The 21,098-nt window shown below is 39.8% G+C and overlaps 1 protein-coding gene across 2 annotated transcripts in view; it reads right to left on the minus strand.

The window, feature by feature from the left end:
* The window catches only part of ctnnd2b (catenin (cadherin-associated protein), delta 2b), a 144,108-nt gene that overhangs the window by 69,974 nt on the left and 53,036 nt on the right, over positions 1–21,098 (minus strand). The window contains exons 3-8 of one of the 2 annotated variants that reach the window (XM_040143819.1): positions 16,297–16,331; positions 13,623–13,739; positions 6,307–6,458; positions 5,752–5,925; positions 2,220–2,365; positions 201–445 (exon numbers count right to left, since the gene is read on the minus strand). In XM_040143819.1, the coding sequence (XP_039999753.1) occupies positions 201–445; positions 2,220–2,365; positions 5,752–5,925; positions 6,307–6,458; positions 13,623–13,739; positions 16,297–16,331 (869 nt within the window). The remainder of the gene's footprint in view (positions 1–200; positions 446–2,219; positions 2,366–5,751; positions 5,926–6,306; positions 6,459–13,622; positions 13,740–16,296; positions 16,332–21,098) is intronic. The other variant, XM_040143820.1, reaches the window with a different exon arrangement.

A 21,098-nucleotide genomic window follows, 5' to 3' on the forward strand; every position in this document is an offset into this window, starting at 1 on the left:
GAAATGATAAAATTAATAAGATTGGTCATTAAGTAACATCTGCAGTAATGTAAATTTAAATCCCTTGACTAGAGTGGACTATCTACAATATTAAGTCAAATTGCTTAAAGTGGATATTTCCAAAAAACTAAAAAATGACATGATGGCATTTCGTACACTCAAACATAAAATAGCAATAATAAAATTGTCTTGACCTCTACCTGCCAGGCTACCAGGCCTTTGCAGGGTTGCGTTGGCGTACAGCTCGTGGGAAATCTTGTAGCTGTCTGCTCCGATGTGATGCAGCATGCGCTTGGTGGGCGACAGCGTGGCGTAGCTTCCCACTGCTGAGCTAAGCTGGTGGATGGGCGACGAGGTGTGGTTACCCCCCGGGGAGGCTGCCATGGGGAGAGGTGAGGAGGAGCCAGCGGCACCTGATGCTACCATGTTGATGGGCGATGAGGTGCTATGGAAGGAGGAAATTAAACTGTTGGAAGTTCTGTCTAACAGTAATTTCTGTCCAGAATGAACATTTCCTTTTCAAAATCACAGTCCCATTCTACTATAACTACTAACTACTATAGGCATTTAAGGCAACTTCCAGTTTTTCACTTCAAAATTTGTTTAAAAGTTTTGAGGAGTTCTCTTCAACCAGTGAAAAAAACTGTATCATGTCCTCTGTGCCTCTGGAAATGCTTTGTCAACTCCGAGAAACTTGTTACAAACTAGGGACATGGAGTGGATGGAATGAAAAGATTCTATCAAATTGCATTATGGGAAATGTAGGACCAAGCATATTTGGAGTTTGACCCATACTAGGGACTGAAAGCCAAGATATCTTTTGTTCTGCTGTTTCGATTTTGACTTTGTCTGTTTTTATATCTCTCTTTCGCAAGTTCCCCAACCTTATTAGTGGAATAATACATTTTTTTTCAAACCATTCAACAATTCTCTGCTATTGTTTTGCCCTACGTAGCTTTAAGGTTGTTAAAGTATTATCAAGGTGCTGATATAGTCCAAAAAGTGGATGTGGACACGGACAGCAGATGCACACAGGAAGTAAACTCAGACATGTTTACAGCTGATTGTTGGGGCATCGGGTCAGCATGCACAGTCTGTGCTGTCATAAATTTTGGGCTGCATGCAGTTAGCGGAACATTCATGGTCATTGGCAGATGGTAAAATTTCTGTTGTGACTACGTGGATGTGAAAACTATAAATTGGACTTTATTCCACCATCTGAGAAAATTATATATTTTTTTTTTTTCAGATTGTTCCAGCTCTTTATTAAAACTATATAATGTGTACACTAAATGAAATATTTAAACCGAGTGGCTGCACCATTCCATCAAAAAGATTCTAGATGACTACATCATTTTATACACGATTTTTCTCAAAATTCAGCCTGACATATTTGGTATTTAAGGAAACTTTGGGACCTCCACTAGAATTTAAAATAACATTCTGTGGGTTTGAACAACATTTGGCTACACAGCATGAGCTTGTAAAGACTAGCCCACCAGCAGTCTGTTATTTTGTTTCTTTTTTAACATTGATATGTATTTTTCCATGTAAAAAATGTGCTTCAGGCATTCAAAGATTTAGTGGTCATGTGTAGTGCATTAAAGCCTCCAATCATTGCACAGAACAATGTAGAAGCCTTTAATTGTCTGTGATAGGAAAAACTTTGGACAGACCAGGTGCAGAAAACCAAAAGCCAACACCCAGTGAAACCAACACATTCAAAGTCAAAAACCAACATATTATAAGAATGGCATAGGGGTAATTTATTCAGAAGCCACACTTGTGTACTAGGTCTTGGCTTTAATAATTCAACCATGATATACTCAAGCAATCAGCATGCGGTGTATCTACTGTAATGCTTGTTACAGCACTACCTGGATTGGTTCCAGTTTCTTTCTCATAATGCGGCAGGCTGAGGCATAATAAAGTATAATGTAAAACTACCTTTTAATTATCAGCACAGGAGTCTAACATCACTAATAAAAGCACAGAGCTTTTGTTCTGAAACAGAATACAGGCTACAAAGTGTTTTTCTAAGCCAGAAATCTAAGTACCAGGTAACGTAATTGTTGAGTCATTGGTATTGATCAACAACTGTATCGACCCACTGCAAATACATTCTTTTGTGCTTTGGGACCAATAAAGTTCTTACGTAATGTGCTCCTAACATTGAGCCCTTATTAAATCAGACTTGGTCAGACTGAAATTGAACCAACCTGTAGGACTTGGCAAGTCGACTGGGTGACTGTTTGGGTGAGGACACCCTCTGTAGAGTGGCATAGCTGGGCATGTCAGAGGAGGCTGATCCCAGACGCTGCAGCTTGGTAGGGGATCCCACTGCCTGCAGAGGGGAGCTGACACGCTGTAACAGAAGAGTTTTACTTCATTAAAAGGGAATGCCACTCACTTTAAATATTCACCCACTCTTCTTATTCATATCATTATTTTCAGAGAGATGAACAACTCCCCCCGGAGCTGGAGGACCATGGAGCAGAGACCGCAATCTGTGATAACATCGTGATGAAGAGCTTGGAGTTATCAGACCAAACATAAAGGGATGACTCTCAACTTTAATAACCAAATGAACTTGAAATGCTACTGTGAGCAATGGCCCGCCAAATGAAGTTCCCTCAGAATCCCAAACATGCATTTTGATTTTGTGCCAAATGGGGAAATAAGTTGAGAAATATTTGCAAGGCCTTGCAGTTACAGAGCTAAAAGTACAATTTTAAGCACTCCATTAATTTGGATGAGCGTGGTCAAGACGTGCTGAAGTGAGGATACTGCCAATTTCTGATACAATAGAAGAGTGATGTTAAATCTTTTTAAATGAATTCAAAGACATGATTAACAAGGGACTCTTAAAATCGTAAGCTCTGAGCTTGAAAAATTAATTCATCACAGTGCAGTGAAAGAAGCATTAAAAGAGTAAATCATCACCTTTCATCGGAGGCCAGGATTTAATACAAGCTTGCTGCATTGTGGCTGCACTGTTGACCAACCCCATACAAGTAACAGCTTGCAAATTGTATAATTCCATTGTACTAATTGCAAGACAGATGCTGGAGAAGCTTTTTTCTTCAGTTGCTACTACGATAGTAGTTAAGTAAGTTCGAAAGAGGGCCAATAGTTTGGCTTCCACTAAGGCACCATGTGTTTGTAATATATACAGCACTCAACATCTGCCCAAAATGTAACTAATACTTTTGTGGTAAAGTAGTTCACCACAGCATAGTTGAGTGTCCTAATCTTCTGCTCTGTTAGGTCAGTATATAATCAAAAAAAATAGAATTATCTTTCAGGATTTGTTAAGTGCTTCCTAGATTCTTACATCTGTCATACATTTGTATATTTTAAAGCAGAATCTGTAGAAAATTGACAAGTAATTTGCATGAGATTTGGTGGACTGTTAGCATTTGGCCCAAAAATCCACCAGTTAAATACTGGATCAGAAATTCCTCCAACTGATGATTTTCTTGGTTTAGCCATAACTGCTATACTGCATTTATGGGCTGGTAGGAAACTCTGCTAATCTGGGATATGCATGTAGTTCCGTAATGGTGTTACATGAATGTCCTTTTCAAATCCAGCAGACAAAACCCAAACAAACTAAAGTGTTGGAGAAATGATAAGCATGGGAAACTCTTGAGGAACCGCAAAATCCTGCAAAATAAGAGTCACATGACAGCTGAAGCTATCAGTAGGCTAATTTTCAGTTACCTTGCTAGTTCGGCTAAGTGTATGGTAAGAGAGTAATCAGTGAAGGAGTGCATAACACAACTGTCCTCAAACAAATGAATAAAACTCTCTACAACACTTCAGAAAGCAAAACAGTTTAAATGTGAAAATGAAGATTATGAGAAACAAAAACTAAATAAAGACTAATAGCAAGCTAACCCCCTTCTTTTGAATATTCATGCTAACATAATTTCTTGTTTATCAGATTTTAAAAAACACATCTGAGGAAAAATAAGCTACTTTAAAGTTTTGTGTTACAGATCCATTAGACTTCCACCAACTCTGTTCAAAATGTTTGTCTAGAAAAATATCAGATGATGTGATAATAAAGTTCATTGTGATAAAGAATTGAGTTTGGTCCTTCAAAGACGGTACAATTTGTAGTTCAAAGAAAAGAAAACAAACATCATCTTCAAAAATTCAGTCCTACTCCAACATTTTTCCCGTACAAACTCATAAACCAACACAGTCACGGTCGGTAAGGTCTGAAGGATAACTTTGTAATAATAGCTCACACAGCTAAGAGTGGTTAGCCAGTATTAAACATGCTAGCAAATTAGCAAATTAGTAGTAGTAGTAGTAGTAGTAGTAGCAGTAGTTATAGCTCGCTGTCCCTCTCGGTCAACTGACCCTTGCTTTGGATTATCTAGTGCTTACTATGCAAGACAAAAACTTGTTATGTCAAGTTTTAGTCTTCTGGCTCGCATGACAGTATATTTTCAACTTTAGCTTTGGACAAAATATGTAATTTCAAGACTTAGGCTTTTTGTTTGCATAAGTTTGTTTTTTTCAACCTGACACATTCCAGTGTAACAATAGAGCTTCAGATGGTTCACATCCCATTCCGTACATTACAAACCTGGACCTAACATTCTTCTCTGGTGAAATCAGGGTATCAAACATCAGCAGGAGCTATTACGCATGTGCTGGGCAAAGACAACGTGATGTGGAAACTTGAATGACACATGAAAGGACTAACTTTGAAGAAACTCCATCATCCAGTAAAGTTAGCATGCTTAACGTGCTAATATGTGTTAATTAGTACTAAACTCTAAAGTCTTAGTACATAGACTGCTGATGGGAATGTTATTAGTTTTGCAGGTATTGGACAAATTAAAATTGTGACCTGATCATGACACTGGAAAAAGGAAAATGAATATCTAAACCAAAAAGATCAACGTCATAGTGGTGCTAGAGGAAAATCCAGGGGATAACCAAAGTCATTCAGAGACATCGTCTGGGGACCATGAATGTCTGTATAAAATTTCATGGCAATCCAATGGTTGATTGGATGAAAATTTCAGTCTGGACTAACGTGGTGGACACACTGATGATATTGCCATAGCTGGAGACACAGTGCCAGTAGCAGGTTGGCATGGTGGCTCAATGGTTATCTCAAATGTGTCCCAACATGAAGATTTGTGGTTCAAGACCTGCTTGGGTAAGATTCTATACAGGTATTGCCTGTGTGAAATTATGTTATCTAGAAATAAGAATAGCATCTAATCATTTAAGTTATTTGATCTCATTTTAAGAATTGTGGTAGCTGGACATCGGACTTATGAAGTGGAAATCACTCACTACTCTTGCAGCAAAATGTGGGTGTACCAAGCAAAAGAAAGCTCATATTTAAAAGGTTTTCAAGTTGTGGACATTTTGATGCTTTTTTGTTTTTGCTGTGAGTCTGGGCCACCACTGGAATCAGTTGAAAATGCTGTGAATCCAAGTATGCTGCAGCTGTTGTCCCCCATAAAAGACCATGCTGCAATGTTTTTAGAGGCTCAATGTGAGCCTACAGTGTTTAGGCATAGTATTTCCTTAATGTATAGGAATGGAAGGGACCAATAGAAAAGGCCAATGGCAACTGTAACACTCTTTGGTTCCACCTGGTGACAGCAGGGTTATAGCAGTGTTAAGGATTCCACCCACAGTGTACTACTGAGAGGACTAGAGAAAGCATCCGTTAGACGAGAACCGAGGCATCACAGTAATCTGTTCAGGGATTTGTACCTGTGCAGGCAGAGTGGCACAGGAGTAATACATGGATGGTCCTGCAGGTGCAGATCCTCCCTCAGTGGGCATATGGAAGGCGCTGCCATGGGCCTGCTGGGCAAATGAATCTCTCTGGGACTGGGAGGGAGAGTCTGTCCCCACTAACTGGGCAGCTGCACGGCTGGATGTCACCTAGATGGGGAAAGAGTGTGGAGAGAGATGAGAGAAGTGAGTGTAGGCAGAGGTCAGGCAACAAGCGAGGAGTAGAAAGGGATGTAAATGAAGGAAGATGGGGGAGGAGGAGGGGGAAAGAGGAAGATGAGAAACAAGAAAAGGGACAAAGACAGTATAAAGAAATGGGTAGAGTGAGAAAGAGTCAGAAGATTAAGAGAACACAGCGGTATAGCAGACAGAGGCATGAAGAGGAGAACGTGTGAATAGGGAGAGGGAAGATGAAGAAGCAGACGGTTGGAGCAAGATGGAAATGAAGGAGGGAAGTAGAAAAAGATAAAATGGAGGAAAAAGAAACAAGGACTGAGAAACCCTCAGATTAATTCATGTATATGTGTGTACCTGGTTGTAGCTGTGAACTGCCCCTCCGACCTGCCCGCTGCGGCCTGTGACTGTTTCCCCAAGTGCCAGGCCTTGGTTACTGTGGTAACCAGCTGCTGCATAGGCATCCTGGTTGTTGAGCTGCAAAGCGCTTTGGGACAGGAGTCCTTGTCCTGATATGAAAAAAAAAATTAAGAAGAATTAACAAAGCATTAAACAGCAATGAAAAAAAAACTTGATGGCTAGACAAAAGTGTTGTTTCTTTCATGTAAATTCATAAATTTTGTTTTTGTATGTGAAAAGAGGGATTTGAGTTTGGTGTTGAAGAGATGTGACATGAGGTTATATCATGGTGTGAGACAAACTTTTGATCACTGTCAAGCCACCTCAAGACTTTACTCTTGCTTCTATGCAACTGTTTTCAGATGACTTTTGTTTCTGTAACAGTCCATCTTTGTGTAAAGATTGTTGGTGGCCTTGAGGGCGTTTCATAACCCAGTTTACATCCCACATGTTATACAATGTATTCCTTTTTTTAATGGGAAAAGAATGTGTGAATAGAACTAATACAGCTTGCTCAGTTTGTAACAGACCTTGGAATGAAGAGAAGAAAAGAGAAGAAAGAGATGACTGAAGGCTGAAATAGAATGAAATATATTTCCTTGTCCTCTTTTTTGAGACACCCATTTGCTTTTTATCCACTATGTTATTCTAGCCCCTCTCCACACTTTTCCTCTCATGCTCTGTGACCCTTAAATCTCACTCTGCTCCTGACCTCCATTTAAAACACACTCCTTCTCTGTCTATCTTTCTCGCTATTTCTCTATAACCTTTTTTATTGCTCTCTACTACCCGTCATTGTCTGTCTCCACTCAATATTTCTCTGTATAATTCAGCAGGAGAAGCAGAGAGTCTTAGACTTTGGCCAATAGTACATAAACTTTCACAAACACACTCATAGATGGATAATCAAATGTATGTATTATTAGTGTTATTTGTGCCTTTATAAATACATGATTTAGAATGTGTTGTTTAATACTTTGAGATTTTACGAAAACAAAGCTTTATTGTAAGCATTTAGGTGAGAAGATAATACCCCTGCTGTGGCTGTCTGTTAATTTATAGAGCCAGGAGTCGATTATCTTAGCTTAGCATGATGACTGGATAAGTGGGGAGAACATACAACCTGGTTTACTCCTAAATTCAAAAATATGCTTACCGACACTTCTAAAGGTAACTCATTAACATGTTGTGTCTCATTAGTCTAATCTGTACAAAGCTCGTTGTGTGAAAATGACAACTTTTTGCTAGAATTACTACCTTGATGACCAGTGGCCGGGTGCAGTGTTAGCTTATATCGCTAAATTGTCAAATTTTAACTTACACCAGTCGTCAAGGAGTATTTCACTTTCTTTAAGCGGACTTGCTACTGATCTTTTAGGGTCTGGTCACACCAGAATTTTGCCAAAAGAATTTATGACTAAAATCAATTCTTTTCAATTGAATTACCACGATTATTGGATTTACTCATGGAAGCAAAGTAAATCTGCGCAGAGCTTTCACGTAGAGTTAAACTTGGCCTGTGTAGACAGCTAGATTGATTAAAATAGGCATTTTGTAATTGTTCTGTGAGTGTGACTAGTGTGTCTGATTTTTTTGTCTTCTCTCATCTATTTTTATTGGTGCTGTTAGTTGGATCAAATAAGTTTCTGACATCTCTTTTTACATAACCTATGTGTATCATGCAAGTGGCGAAAGACAGCAAACTATGGTTGGTCGCGGTCCAACATCTAGGCTGTCATTTCCTTTTGGCCAAGGCTTTATGACAGTGACCATCTAGAAAGGCCAAGATGCTGTGTAGTCTGATGGCAGCATTAGACATCCAGTTAAATTATGCTGGTCTAATCTCATTCTTGAATATACAGTACTTTAAACTGACACATACAGTAGATTTAAAGCAGGTGTGTATGAGTTTGTTTCATTTTGGGTTAAGAAAGAACTAAGGAAAAGCCACCAAAAACCCAACTATTGCTTTGGAGGTACATTCATTTATCGTGTTTTTTTCTCATTTTGTGAAACATAACGTTCAGTTTAATCCCTGGCTCATTACACATCATATACACTTTGCATTGTCATCTGTCAACTGTAGTAAAATTTAAAGTCTGAGAATAACTGATACACTGCCATGTAAAACCTTGCAGTGGAGCTGTTTTTTATTACTGCAACTCTTACCAAAGATCAGTCAGTCAGACTCCAGCTGGCCAGTCACACAGTGTGCTACTACTGAGCTACCATCAAATCAGTCGGTTGGCCAATGGTAACTTTTCAGTTCGTGCCTTCAACGATGCCTCTATAGTAGCCCATGAACTTTGTGAATGTGGATTTAGTTTATTCTCTCTGAGCACCTTATGTCAGTTTGTTGTGAAACTCTGTAAGTAAATGACAGGACACATGCATGAAACATAATTTAAGAAGCATTTACAGAATGTTTTGTAGACTTTAAACTGTGTATTTGCTTGGATGGCACATAAAGTTTGAAATTAATTTAATTGAATCATTTGAGGAGCACAGGAGGGCGGGAGCTGCTTGTGTGGGAGCCAAAACTCTCTCATCCCTTTTATTCAAGTCCTGTTAAATTTTTGATGCACCCTTGATTTATTCACTTTTGGTGATGATAGCAATGATATGCCTCATCAACAGCTTTAATTACAGAAATATAACTCAATTTTTATGCAAAATGCTACTTAAAATATGATGTCCCCCAGTAACACTTTGCTTCAGTAATGCATAAATACAGGAACAGTGTATATACAGGGCAGTACTCCAGCCACTTTTACATCTGTTTGCCTTTCTGGCAAACATATCTGTGCACTGGAAAATAACTGCATTATATCAGCTCTCAAAAGACCTATAAGTTCCTAGCACTTAGTATTTATGGTCTTAAAGGAGTTCTTGAGCTGTCCTCCATCAACAGTGGCTGTCCCTTTAATCTCTGCTGATGCCACTTTTTTGCCAGCAGTCTAAGAATCAAATCAAGAAAAACAGAGACAAGAAGAAACTTTGCTTGTTTGTAATTATTAAAGACAAGAGAAAGAAAGATCATAGTGTGCCAGCGGTCAATATCCACTGCATGGGACAGATAAAGTCAGCACTTAAAGGCAAATGGAGTCACTATGGATAAGCAAAATGGAAAATAAAGCTCCACAGTACAGCGAATGGCTCCTGTAGGCAGTTTAGCTGGCAATTGCGCATTATTTAAAATGTGATATTAAGCTGAAGGTATTGAGTGAGTTTACTAGGTCACGGCCTCCATGTCCAATATAGACTCATCTTGGTTAAGAACACACATACACATACACACATGGGTATACAAAAACACTGAGTGCAATGGAAGAATTTGTACTCCAGATGGATTCACACACTGCACACATGCACACAAACCCAGATGTGTGTGCAAAGCCAGGGGACGTTTTCCAGAGTTTTTGTTTGCCACTTCAGGTTTGTTTCATACGGGTAGTAGAGCCTTAAGGGCAGTGAAAGGCCTCATAAATACATTATCACTCAGATGGCAAACGCTGAAGGCTCCACTGAATCCATCGGAGGTGAGTGCGTGAGGGAAAGAGTGCGTGTGTGTGGAGGAAGAGGTAAGGGTGTATTAGTGCATTAGTAGGGAAGTCATGAGCTGCCATAAGAACGTCTCTGCCTGCGCATTTTAATATGGTTTCAGAGTTGAGTGCACAAACACATATTCCTCACTCGCTCCTGCTTAGTGATCACATGCATGAACACACACCACATCTGCATATACCTGCGTGCATGCAGTTGTGTACATATACACTCTAGCACATTCAACTCTTTTTCTGTCAGGCACACACAGAAAAAAAGTTGAGTGGCTTTTCTTTTTGACCAGTGTTCTCTATTGACACATTTTAATATTTCATCAGTTGTCTATTTTTAGATACCCATTGGAGGCATGTGCACTCTGGTACACGCACACACACGGACACACAAATTACTGCATGAACAGTCCCAAATAGTTGCGTCCAACATAGTCACATATGCCCACATTAACATGCACACTGGCAAGCCACACCAGCATGAAGCATGAAGACACTCTGCTGCTGTGCCACACTAATCTTCTCAGGAGTAAAGCAGTGGATTCTGATGCAACGTGTGTGTGTGTGTGTGTGTGTGCGTTGCAATTGTGCGTGTACGTATCTTTGTTTTGCACTGTATATATGTATGATGCTTCTTTACACACCTGTATGCATTTTCCTTAGCATCATGTAACAACCATGGGCTTGTGTGCCAGATGGAATTTTTTTAACTGACCGCTCCTTTTTGCTTTTCCTGCTAAAAGACTGAGGCTACAGATACATGGTGATACAAGCAAAAAAGGCTGTATTCATTTGCAGAAGACATGAAGAGAAACAGCGCTAGTGCTAGTTTGTCATAGTATTATAAGTATGATAAAAACAAATATAGAGTTAGTGTGTTATTACTTTCAAACATAACCCTATCGAAACAGTATGTTTAACCGAATGTTACGAGAGAAAGGTTTTAAGGATGAGGATTAACTGATGTGTTTGGCTAGTGTAACAGTCTCTGTGGTAACATTAGTTGGAGTTTAAACTTCCCTGAATCCAGTTTACAGCAGGACATAACTGTTACCCCACAAACTAATTCGTTGTATGATTACACAATTGCTATTTGGGGCACGGGTGTAGTGAACAGTCAGTTAAAGCTAACGTTACACTTGGTCGGACTATCAAAACTTTTTCTTTCACCTTTTTCCTGTGTGTATATCTGTGAGTACCTGTGCATGATAGTGCGCATGTGTGCATAAACAGTCTATGCATGCAGGCCTGCACACTTAGCAGTGTTTTCCTTCATGCCTCAGTGTGTGATTGTACAGTATATGGTGACAAAATAAATGAAAAACCTGAATAAATGAGTGGAGAAACAACAAATGCAGATGCTTCCACGCAGGTGCTCTGCATGGTACAATTAAGCAATGAACATCTCATCACGCTCTGTTGCATTATTTAAAAATGCTGAGCAGGCCCCGTTTTTTGTGATTTTGTATCAAGATGGCACAAAGACTGCTCCACTGGCTATTGTTTCAATAGGAACAGTGACTACAGTGGCATCTATAGTTAGATCTATGGGAAAGACGTCAGCGAAAGGCTCGGAAGCTGTGGTCGACCGTGCACATTTAATTAACGTGATGCTCTTGCATTAGTTTGATATGTAAGGAAAAACAGGAGAGCAACTCTTCCTCAGGAGACTGAGAATGTCAATGCAGGACGTGATCAGACTGGATCAGAAACAACAGCCCTTCAACAATTACATAGAGAGGGATCTTACAGTAGGGTTGCAGTGCATTAAGCCCTCATTACAAAGATGAATACGCATTGGAGAGTTAAGTGGTGCAAAAACCACAGACACTGGTCTACAGAGACATGGAAAAAAGTGATATGGTCAGATGAGTCATCCTTCACCTTATTCTCAACAAGTGGACGAATGTATGTGTGGCTTACACCAAGAGGATGCTAGAGGCCTGAATGCTGGACCCCTGCAGTGAGGGGATCCGGTGGCTCTGTTATTCTGTGGGGGGCATTTTGCTGGCATGGTTTGGGTCTACTTGTCCCCTTAGAGGGAAGGGTCACTGCAAATTAACTCAAAGTTGTTCTGAGTGATCACGTTTATCCTGTGATGAAACATTTCTATCCTGATGGGAGGGGTCTCTTCCAGGATGACAATGCCCCCATTCATAGGAAACGGGGGGGTCACTGAATGGTATGAAACTGATGTGAAACATATGGTATGGTCTTCAAATTTACCAGATCTCAACCCAACTGAGCACCTATGTGAGATTTTGGACCAACATGTTAGACAGTGCTCTTCACCAGCATCATCAAAACACCAAATTAGGGAATATTTTTTGGAAGAATGCTACTCCATCCCTCCAGTAGAGTTCCAGATACTAGGAGAATCTAGGAGAATGGCAAGGTGCATTGAAGCTGTTCTGGCAGCACGTGGTGGCCCAACACCTTAATAAGACACTTTATGTTTTTTTTTTCTCTTTAATTTGTCACCCATCTGTATGCGTGCACTTTTATGGCTTAATGCGCCTGTGCATGTTTGAGTTTTATACCTTGGGAGTTAGGGCATTTTGGCCCGTCCTCATTTTCTGACACAACTTCAAAGGGCTGTTTCAGGGATAAGACTCGGTTTTACAGTTCATGTTAGAATTAGTTTAATGTTTAGGTTAGGGTTAGTGTAAGGGTTGGGGTTAGGCATTTAATTGTGATGGTTGAGGTTAGGGTAGGGGCTACAGAATGTATTATGTCAGCGAGTGTCCTCACAAATACAGAAAACGTGTGTGTGTGTGTGTGTGTGTGTGTGTGTGTGTGTGTGTGTGTGTGTGTGTGTGTGTGTGTGTGTGTTCACGTGTGCTTCCCCTCTCTGCACTGTGAACAGCAGGCCAGCTGACACCTCAGCGAGGATGGATTAGCATATCAAACTACTGGCACGGCTCTGTATGTCTCCTGACACCTACTTTACTCCCATGTGGGCGACTTTAGAAAAGACACGGGTCATGTTTCAAGGTGCAGCAGGCAACTGCCTTCAGTAGAAAACCTCTGAAAAAAAAAACAATTTATGCTACTAGGATAAAATTCCTATGCGTTTGCAATTGGCCCTCTAAACTCTCAGTGTCTGGTAGCCTGAACCTGGGAAAAATCCTCTGGAGCATAGAAAAAGATTATTTTTGTATAAGGTATAAACTGAAGTAGTTAGGATGAGATTTACCATGGGTGAACAAACAAAGAAAAGGTATGTGTAACCCACAGAAAATGAAATATCGTCAATAGAAAATCCAGGCAAAGAGGTTACCATGCTGGACACATTAAGAGACAGTCGATACAGACTTTGATGATTACCACTATGGTACTTGAAATTATTTTTTTTCGTCTGGTTGCACATTTAGAAATAGTGATGGAGTCTAATGAAAGACAACACGTTATTGAGCATTTGGGTAGAACATGCTAATTAAAGCAAGTAAGCAAATGAATTTATTCATTCTTAAAAAAGCACATTATTGTCCTCGATTTAGTTTTAAAAGGGAGGATACACACACATTTAACAAGTTAATTAGCCAAAACTTGGAGACTCCAGGTCTGTGAAATATCCATCCCCACTGGTTTTCAATTGCATATTATCTTTTCTCCTCTAAGCTATCCTTCTTGGCTGTCTCAGTATAAAAAACTACCAGGAGAAATTGTTTTCTCATTCTCCTTTAAAAAACAACTTCTTAATCATATCATTGCTCTTACTGTCTCCTGTAGAGGTGTCCTGTGAGTCCAAGATGCCTGATTCCTGGAGCGATCGGATGCAAGAGTCCACCAGCTCTAGGCCTGTTGTCAGCTCTTCCTCTATGTCTTTCTGTCCATCTGCATGTGCACAGACAACATAGGAAACAAACCTGAATGGAAAGAAAGACACTTCTTCTTCTGCCTCTTCCAGACTGCTCCATCATGTGTCTGCCCTGTGGGATGGGACCTTAAGATACATTTGTGGCTGGATTAAACTGCAAGGGCAGCCCAAGACAAAAAGGACTTATGGGCCCCCACTGACTCTCGATTTCTCCTGTTTCATGTCCATTCTGAATATACCCATTAACCTTCAAGTACCCATCATGTACAGCAGACACACCAGACTATACATGGCAGACATACATGTACATATACGGTAAACGCTATTGTGCCACAAGTTGTTTCAGTATGTGAAATTCATTTCTAGTAACATTAATTTATTTAAGAATATGTGCCTTGTAAATGCTATATCAACTGAAATAATAGGTCTTAACCGTTTAAACCTGATTGACAAAATTTGCGTTATAATTCACAAACATTCTTCTCAGAATCATAACTCAAAGTCAAATGGAAACACACAGACATCCTGCACATACTGTTGGAGTGACCGTCTTCAATGTCCACCAAGAATAAACATCCATAAATCCATTTGGAATCATAAAGAAGACAGTCCTCATAATTTAACATGTCTCACAATCATCTTGTTTTGACATTTTCTTATGTTTCAAAGTTACCCAGTGATTTTTGTGTGTACATCCATGGTTACAGTGCAAAGAAGAATGGCTAGCACCTAATTTGGCATGATTTTTCATGGTGCAGATTCACCAAAATTAAATATTGGTTGACGAAGGGGGGTAAGCTAACTGTGCTTACTATCCACCACAGGATCTTGGACATATAGAACACAAATCATACAAAAGCATAAAAGCAGTGACAAAGTCCATCAAAGTCTACTTTTTTTATTACCCGATCGATACATTGTTCAAAAGTACTAAAGCGCAGAATGTTCCATTAATATGGTTATTAAAAGTTGGAATGCTGACACTCTTCTCTATTCATCTACAGGTATTTACAAAATTGTGGGGATAAAAAAAAATGTAAAATTTCTTAAAACTTTTTCCCTGTAAAAACTGCTCCTTAACATGGATTGTATAGTACCACTGCCATGCCAACTGATGGCATTTTTGAGTACCTATGAACTTGCAGTGACAATGTCATAAGACTGGGAATAGCAAGACCTGCCAGGTTCAAAGGGTTAAATTTGTATTTTTATACATGGCCCTCATCATTTGCTTATCTTTCCACCATCAACAAAGCGTTAACCTTGCAAGTAAAAATTCATTATCGTCCAGCTGCTGATTAGCAACTAAATAAATGTCCTCATTAACGCATCATCACAGAGTAATGTGTAATGATATACCTCAGGTCAAGGGTAAAAACTAATAATCCAGCAACAAATTTTGTGGGATTGCTATTTATGGGGCACCTACTTGTACTTAGATACCAGGCCCTTTGTTGGTCAGAGAGATGCTGATAAGATGCCCAGTGTCTTTAAGTTAAAGAGGGTCTCCCACGCGGGATAAAACCTTAAAAATTAGTTTTCGGAACAACATTAATCTCTTATCGAGAGAGGGAGAGAAATGGTAATAGTACAGAGGCCTTAGTGAGAGGATTTTGGAGGCTGATTTTACTGACTTTGACTGATGCAGTTGCAGACTGATGTTGATGCTGTTGGTGAAACATTTCCAGTGCTGTCTGCGAAATTACGGTGGATTTACTTTCACCCTCACACACAAAGGCCAAAACTCATTTTCAAGCCTGTTTCACCCAGAAGTGATGGGTTTTTAATGATTCCTGAGTGATGACGAGATCAAATGGTCTGATTGGAGTGAGCAAAAGGTTTCCTTTTTTACAACAGAGTAAATGTAGGCCTTCTGAGACCAAGTGCTCGAGCTTGAGCACAGCAGATGGATGAGGACCACAGCAGACACTGAAAGCCTTGAGTATGAAATGTTTTAACCACAAACCTCTGGGCTTCCTTGTGTTTAGTTACCTCTTTGTTGGCAGAGGTCACCAACCGTGCACTCAGATAATCAATCTACTCTCAACACCCCATGCATCTCAACATGACTGACAAAGAGGGAGAGAGAAAGACCTAAGTGTCATGCATGTGTGGTGTTTTTTCAGCCAGAGGGCTGTCAAAGACATTGTCAAGCCCAGAGAGGTGTCTTAATTTGACTTTCTAATTGTCTAAAGGCCTCACACTCATTGATTCTTGTTGTCCTTGATGGAAAATACTTCCCATCTGGCACCAGAAATAGGTTAAACTAAATTCTGAGAATTATTTGCAAATGCTTTTTGACCTTTACTCAGCTGTCAGAAGGGATGAGGTTTGGTTGGAGGATTAGAGAGACAGGAGTTTTGGTTAGAACAAGCCTTTTCTGTTTGGGTTTTGGTGCAGAGAGGGATTTGGACTGAGTATTTTAACTGCAGCAGCCGCCATAGCTCTTGTAAAGGATTACATCAATAAATTGTAAATGCATGATGGGGATTTTTACAGTGGCTACCAATATAATGAGCACATTCAGCAATGAAAACAATAGATGACCAGAGGGCATGAAAGATGTAATATTACCTTGGCTGTTCCAGCGAAATTTTTCATCTGCTGAACTGCAAGAGACGAAAAACAGAAAGCAAACAGTGTTAGAGATATAAGCAAAAATAAATTTTACTGGCACAACTTTTGTTCTTGTTTGTTGGTGCACGAGCAGCCTGATTTTAAATTGTAACAGTACTGCTATCAGCCTCATATGCCATTAACTGTCTCTTTTTCCCATTAATCCACTTTATAGTATTGTAATAAAATAGGAACTGTCACAGAATGGGACAGGATTTTTATATAACTGTATATTGTTGTAGGAATACATTGCATGGCCATTTACAGTGTCTTTCACCTTCAGCTGAAGGATGACAAACCACAGAGTGCTGTGTTTTGGGAAAATTCATCAAGCTCTAGAAACACTCCGAAAGACATTGCTGTCATGCTGAAAAGAAGGCTGTTTTTTTCTGTTTCTTTTGGAAAACCAAGGATCTTATCCCGCAACAGTGTTATCCTGTCATAGAAACGATTTCAGGGAGCAGAAAAGGATTTGGGATGAAAAAATGTTGCTAAAAGGGCAGTGAGAGCTGCTAAGAAAGAGCGAAGTGTAAACTGGCCTGGAAAAGAGTCTTGAAAAGACTCTGGAAAATTCTGGAAAGAGCAACAAAAATATGACAATGTACCAAAACAATAAAGGGAGCACAAAGGAAAAAATTCCATACACAGAAATGTACTGATAAGGTACTAAATAGTGACCATTGAAGACAGTTTTTCATTGAGGAAATTAGTAGGTCCTTTAATTAATGTGGTGCAGAAGAATCATATCAAGAGTGGAGTTATAGCAGACAGCAATGAAACAGTTTTGAATGTCTTTCAGAGTAGCTCTAACTGGTGTTAACATCCTTGCGAACGATTAACAATGTGTGCATTGGCTGGAAGGTTACCTATTGTTTTTTTCTTCTCTTACAACTAAATATATTGGTTGTGGACAGTTTTACTTCACAGTGCAGATATGAAATATGTGATATTTACAGGAATCCGCATTCAATCCTCTTCTTTTCCATACGGCTTTACCTTAAATGAGTTCTTCATGTCAGCTTCCTACTTGTAATTACAGGTCTGATGTTTTTTGTCCGCTCTGTTATCCCCCACCTTAATATCTTACAAAACAGTTTATCAAAGCACAGGTGGAAAACTGCATCTAATGGCAGAAATCCAGGATGATTAGACACATGCACAGTAGCACAATAGTCCAATTCTAGTTGTAGTTGTAGAAAGTTGAACAAAGTCCACTGTGATTGCCCTTACTTAGTTGTGTTTATGTGCTGTAACATCAATAAAATTTGATTATTAGTTTTTGCCTGGCCTTGTACACATAATGTATTTGCAGACATACCCAAATAAGACTTCTCCTTCATCTGGACAGCTAATAAGTCATTTCTGCCCGCTGAGACGCTCTCATTTGGTGTTTCAACACAGCTAATCACACTACACTATATACAATATGAAAACTGATTTGACTGAGCTGCTCAATATGCTAACAGCCCTGTAATTGTCTTACGTAGGCTATATTTTTCTTGTGCTAATAGCAAATGGGAGAATTAAATTTTGCTGAACAGCAGTATTTTATGCAGCGAAACATTCCTAAAATTAGCTTACATTAGTGTATTGAGGTGTATTGAACTGAGCAAGGGTGAGTTTTATTGCATATGAATTCAATTTTTGATTTGTAACTGGAACATTGTGTCATTTCCTCTTTCAAAAGTTGGTGTATTCTGACCTTAATGTTACACATAAAGACAAGAGAGTTCACCAAAGATCATTATGAATTAATGTCAGCTAGATGAGACTTTAGACTGGCTAACACTCTGCTGCAAATACAAACCATGTTCTAGAAATCCGTTTTCCACTTGTATCTCTTTTAAACAGGTTACTCGTCACACCACCCTGTTTAGCTTGACTGGCAGAAGCTACTGCCAGGAAGTACTGCAGGTCAATACATAAAAGCTAACATTAGCCACCCTGCTACAAGTCAAGCCAGTCAATGATGTAAGATGGCCGCAGGCACAATGCAGTACAGCTAACTAAGTGCCAGCGAGTATAGCAAATCACATGATGACACAATCCAAAGTGCAACACTGAATATATCATTAGCTCTTACTAGGCTGAGACACTTTGGAAAAATCATCTCCGCTAAGTTGCATTTAGTGCTCCTCCAATGAGCATTAGGCACTTGATTTTTGAGATATCCTGGGAAGCGATGCGTCCACTTCTGAGGCTTGTTGAATCAAACGGCCTCAAGTGGACTGAGTGCTGCTTTTAAACCCATTCCCAAGCCGTGTCCTTCTCGACCATTGAGTCACCAAACACTTGTTAAAAAGATGCCAATACTCAAAGGTTGGTTGGATGTTATGCCTGTGAGCCTAGGAAAAGCAATGATAATGAAGCGATGAAGCTCTAGATATAAAATAAACATGCTTCAATCCGCTGGCTAAAGAAAATACTTTCTCTGTCACATAAGTAAAGCAGATGATGAAGCAATTTACAAAGGGACAGTTTGACATTTTGGAAAATGCACTTGCTCACTTTCTTGCCAGGAGTTAGATGAGAAAATAGATACACTATCATGTCTGTATACTATATATGATGCTAGAACCGGAAGGTTATTAGCTTAGCTTAAATCCTGGAAGCAGAGGGAAAACAGTCAGTCTAGCTCTATCTAAAGTTTGCCTCTAAAGCAAACTAATTAACCTGCTATATCTTGTTTGTTTAACCCATACACAAACAGAAATGTAAAAAGCACACGTTGTGGTTTTACAGGCCGGATTTTTTAAACTTAGCTCACTACCGTCGCCCTCTCTTCCAGTCTTTAAGCTAAGCTAATTGCCTGCTGGTTTTAGGGTTTATATTTAGCACAAAGAAAAGACACTGCTCTCATCTAACTCTTGGCATGAAAGCTAATATGTGTAATTCCTAAAATATGAAACTATCTCTTAAAGACATTTGCTGTAAAAAAAAAAAAAAAAAAAAAAAGCTATCACTTATGTGTATCGTCATCAGTATTTTCAAATTCTGACAGATTAATGCCAGGTAGTAAAATTCCTTCTTGTCACTAATGCTGCATGATTCAGAAATGAAGAGCATTTTGGTATGAAATCCTCCATATCTGTAACCCCAAGGCTTCTTAGTTAAACCTGGAGATGAATTCTATTCACAAGCTGCAGACACAGAAAAGATGCTTTTAAATCATCCCATTGATTACCTCCATTCTGTGTGCATGTGTGTGCGTGTGTGTGGTTTGTGACGGATCGTGGGGGGGAGCCAAGCGGTACATGCTAATTGGACTGTCTGTCAGTAAAGCAGCCTCCTCATTTATCAGGTGTATACCAAACAATACACCCCCACATGTGCACACACACACACACACACACACACACACACACACACACACACACACACACACACACACACACACACACACACACACACAAGATATACACAGCACACATTTACTACAGAAAGACACAAATGAATCAAACAAAGCAGGGGCGCAGAGAAGGAGTTCATCTGTGTCATGGAGGATGGAGTGTGTTTATATCAGAGGAATATCTTGGACAGAGCAGGATGATGAGGATTATTATCACTAGTCTGGGTTCAGACAGCGAGTACTGATGACACAGGCTGAGTCAATGTTTTTGTAAAGGGCAGGGCACACTGGTCCCCACATTCTGTTCCTGCATTTACTGGTATCAAAATGTTGCCTCTCGACTCCTGAAAAAGCCTCAGTAGAGGTGAATGTGTGTTATTTACCAACGGGCAGGATATGATGTAGGTAAAACAAAATGCAAGCTGAGTGCTCACACAGAAACCCTGCTGCAAACTGTGATGAAAGAGGCCAAGTGGTTTTAACACCAAGCGGTTACATCCACAGGGGCTAGAGGTGGAATATAAAACAGTCCAGAGGGTTTTAGATTTCTGTCGGAGCTGGGGGGAAATATAGGAGTTTGTTCGTATCATCAGGGAGTTCGAACTGGAGAAAGGCATGAGAAGAGAAGAGAGATCAGGATACAGTCCATGAATAGCTGTACAATATTTTAAGGCAATCCATCCAATAGTAGTTGAGATATTTCGCCAAGACCTACAAATATCAACCTTTTGGTGACACTAGAGGAAAAGTCAGGGGATCACCAAAGTCAGTAGGCTTTATCCTTTCGGGGAACATGACTGTTTGTGCAAAATGTCATGGCAACACATCCAAGACTCTTAAGCTATTTCAGGCTGGAAGAAAATGGTGGACCCATTGACACTGCTCTAAAGCCACATTGCTAGTGTTGCTAAAACTGCCATATTTTGGCTGCCTCCAGCTTTTTCAATATGAGACTTTGCTCAACATAATTGTAATTTATGCAATAAAGTCTGCACTGCATAACCGTCAAAGTGTGCCTGCTTCTATAACTCTGACTATGATAAGAATTTGCTCCTTTCCTTTTCTCTGGTGTATATTATTGTAAAATTAATATGGTGGGAATTTGGACTATAGGGTGGTACAAAACAATTCCCTTGAAGATGTTATTCGGGGCTCTTGGAAAAAGTGATTTTTCTCCAGTTTCATCGTTTTGGATTGACCCACTAACCTTTCGATGAAAAGCCAACCCCCACCGCCTCCTGAGCTACAGCCTTGCTCTTCCTCTCCTTTTTCTCTCCCGCCCGAACATGCAGTCCTCCTCGTCTTGGCCACTTGGTACATCTAATCAGACCTCACTATCTGCAACAGCTCATTGACCTCTTGGCCCAGGAAACACAGAGAGTTAGTGTTTTTTCCCACTGAATCTCTGTGG

This window comes from Xiphias gladius, chromosome 14, assembly GCF_016859285.1.
Source record: "Xiphias gladius isolate SHS-SW01 ecotype Sanya breed wild chromosome 14, ASM1685928v1, whole genome shotgun sequence".
In the NCBI taxonomy this organism is placed as follows: Eukaryota; Metazoa; Chordata; class Actinopteri; order Istiophoriformes; family Xiphiidae; genus Xiphias; species Xiphias gladius.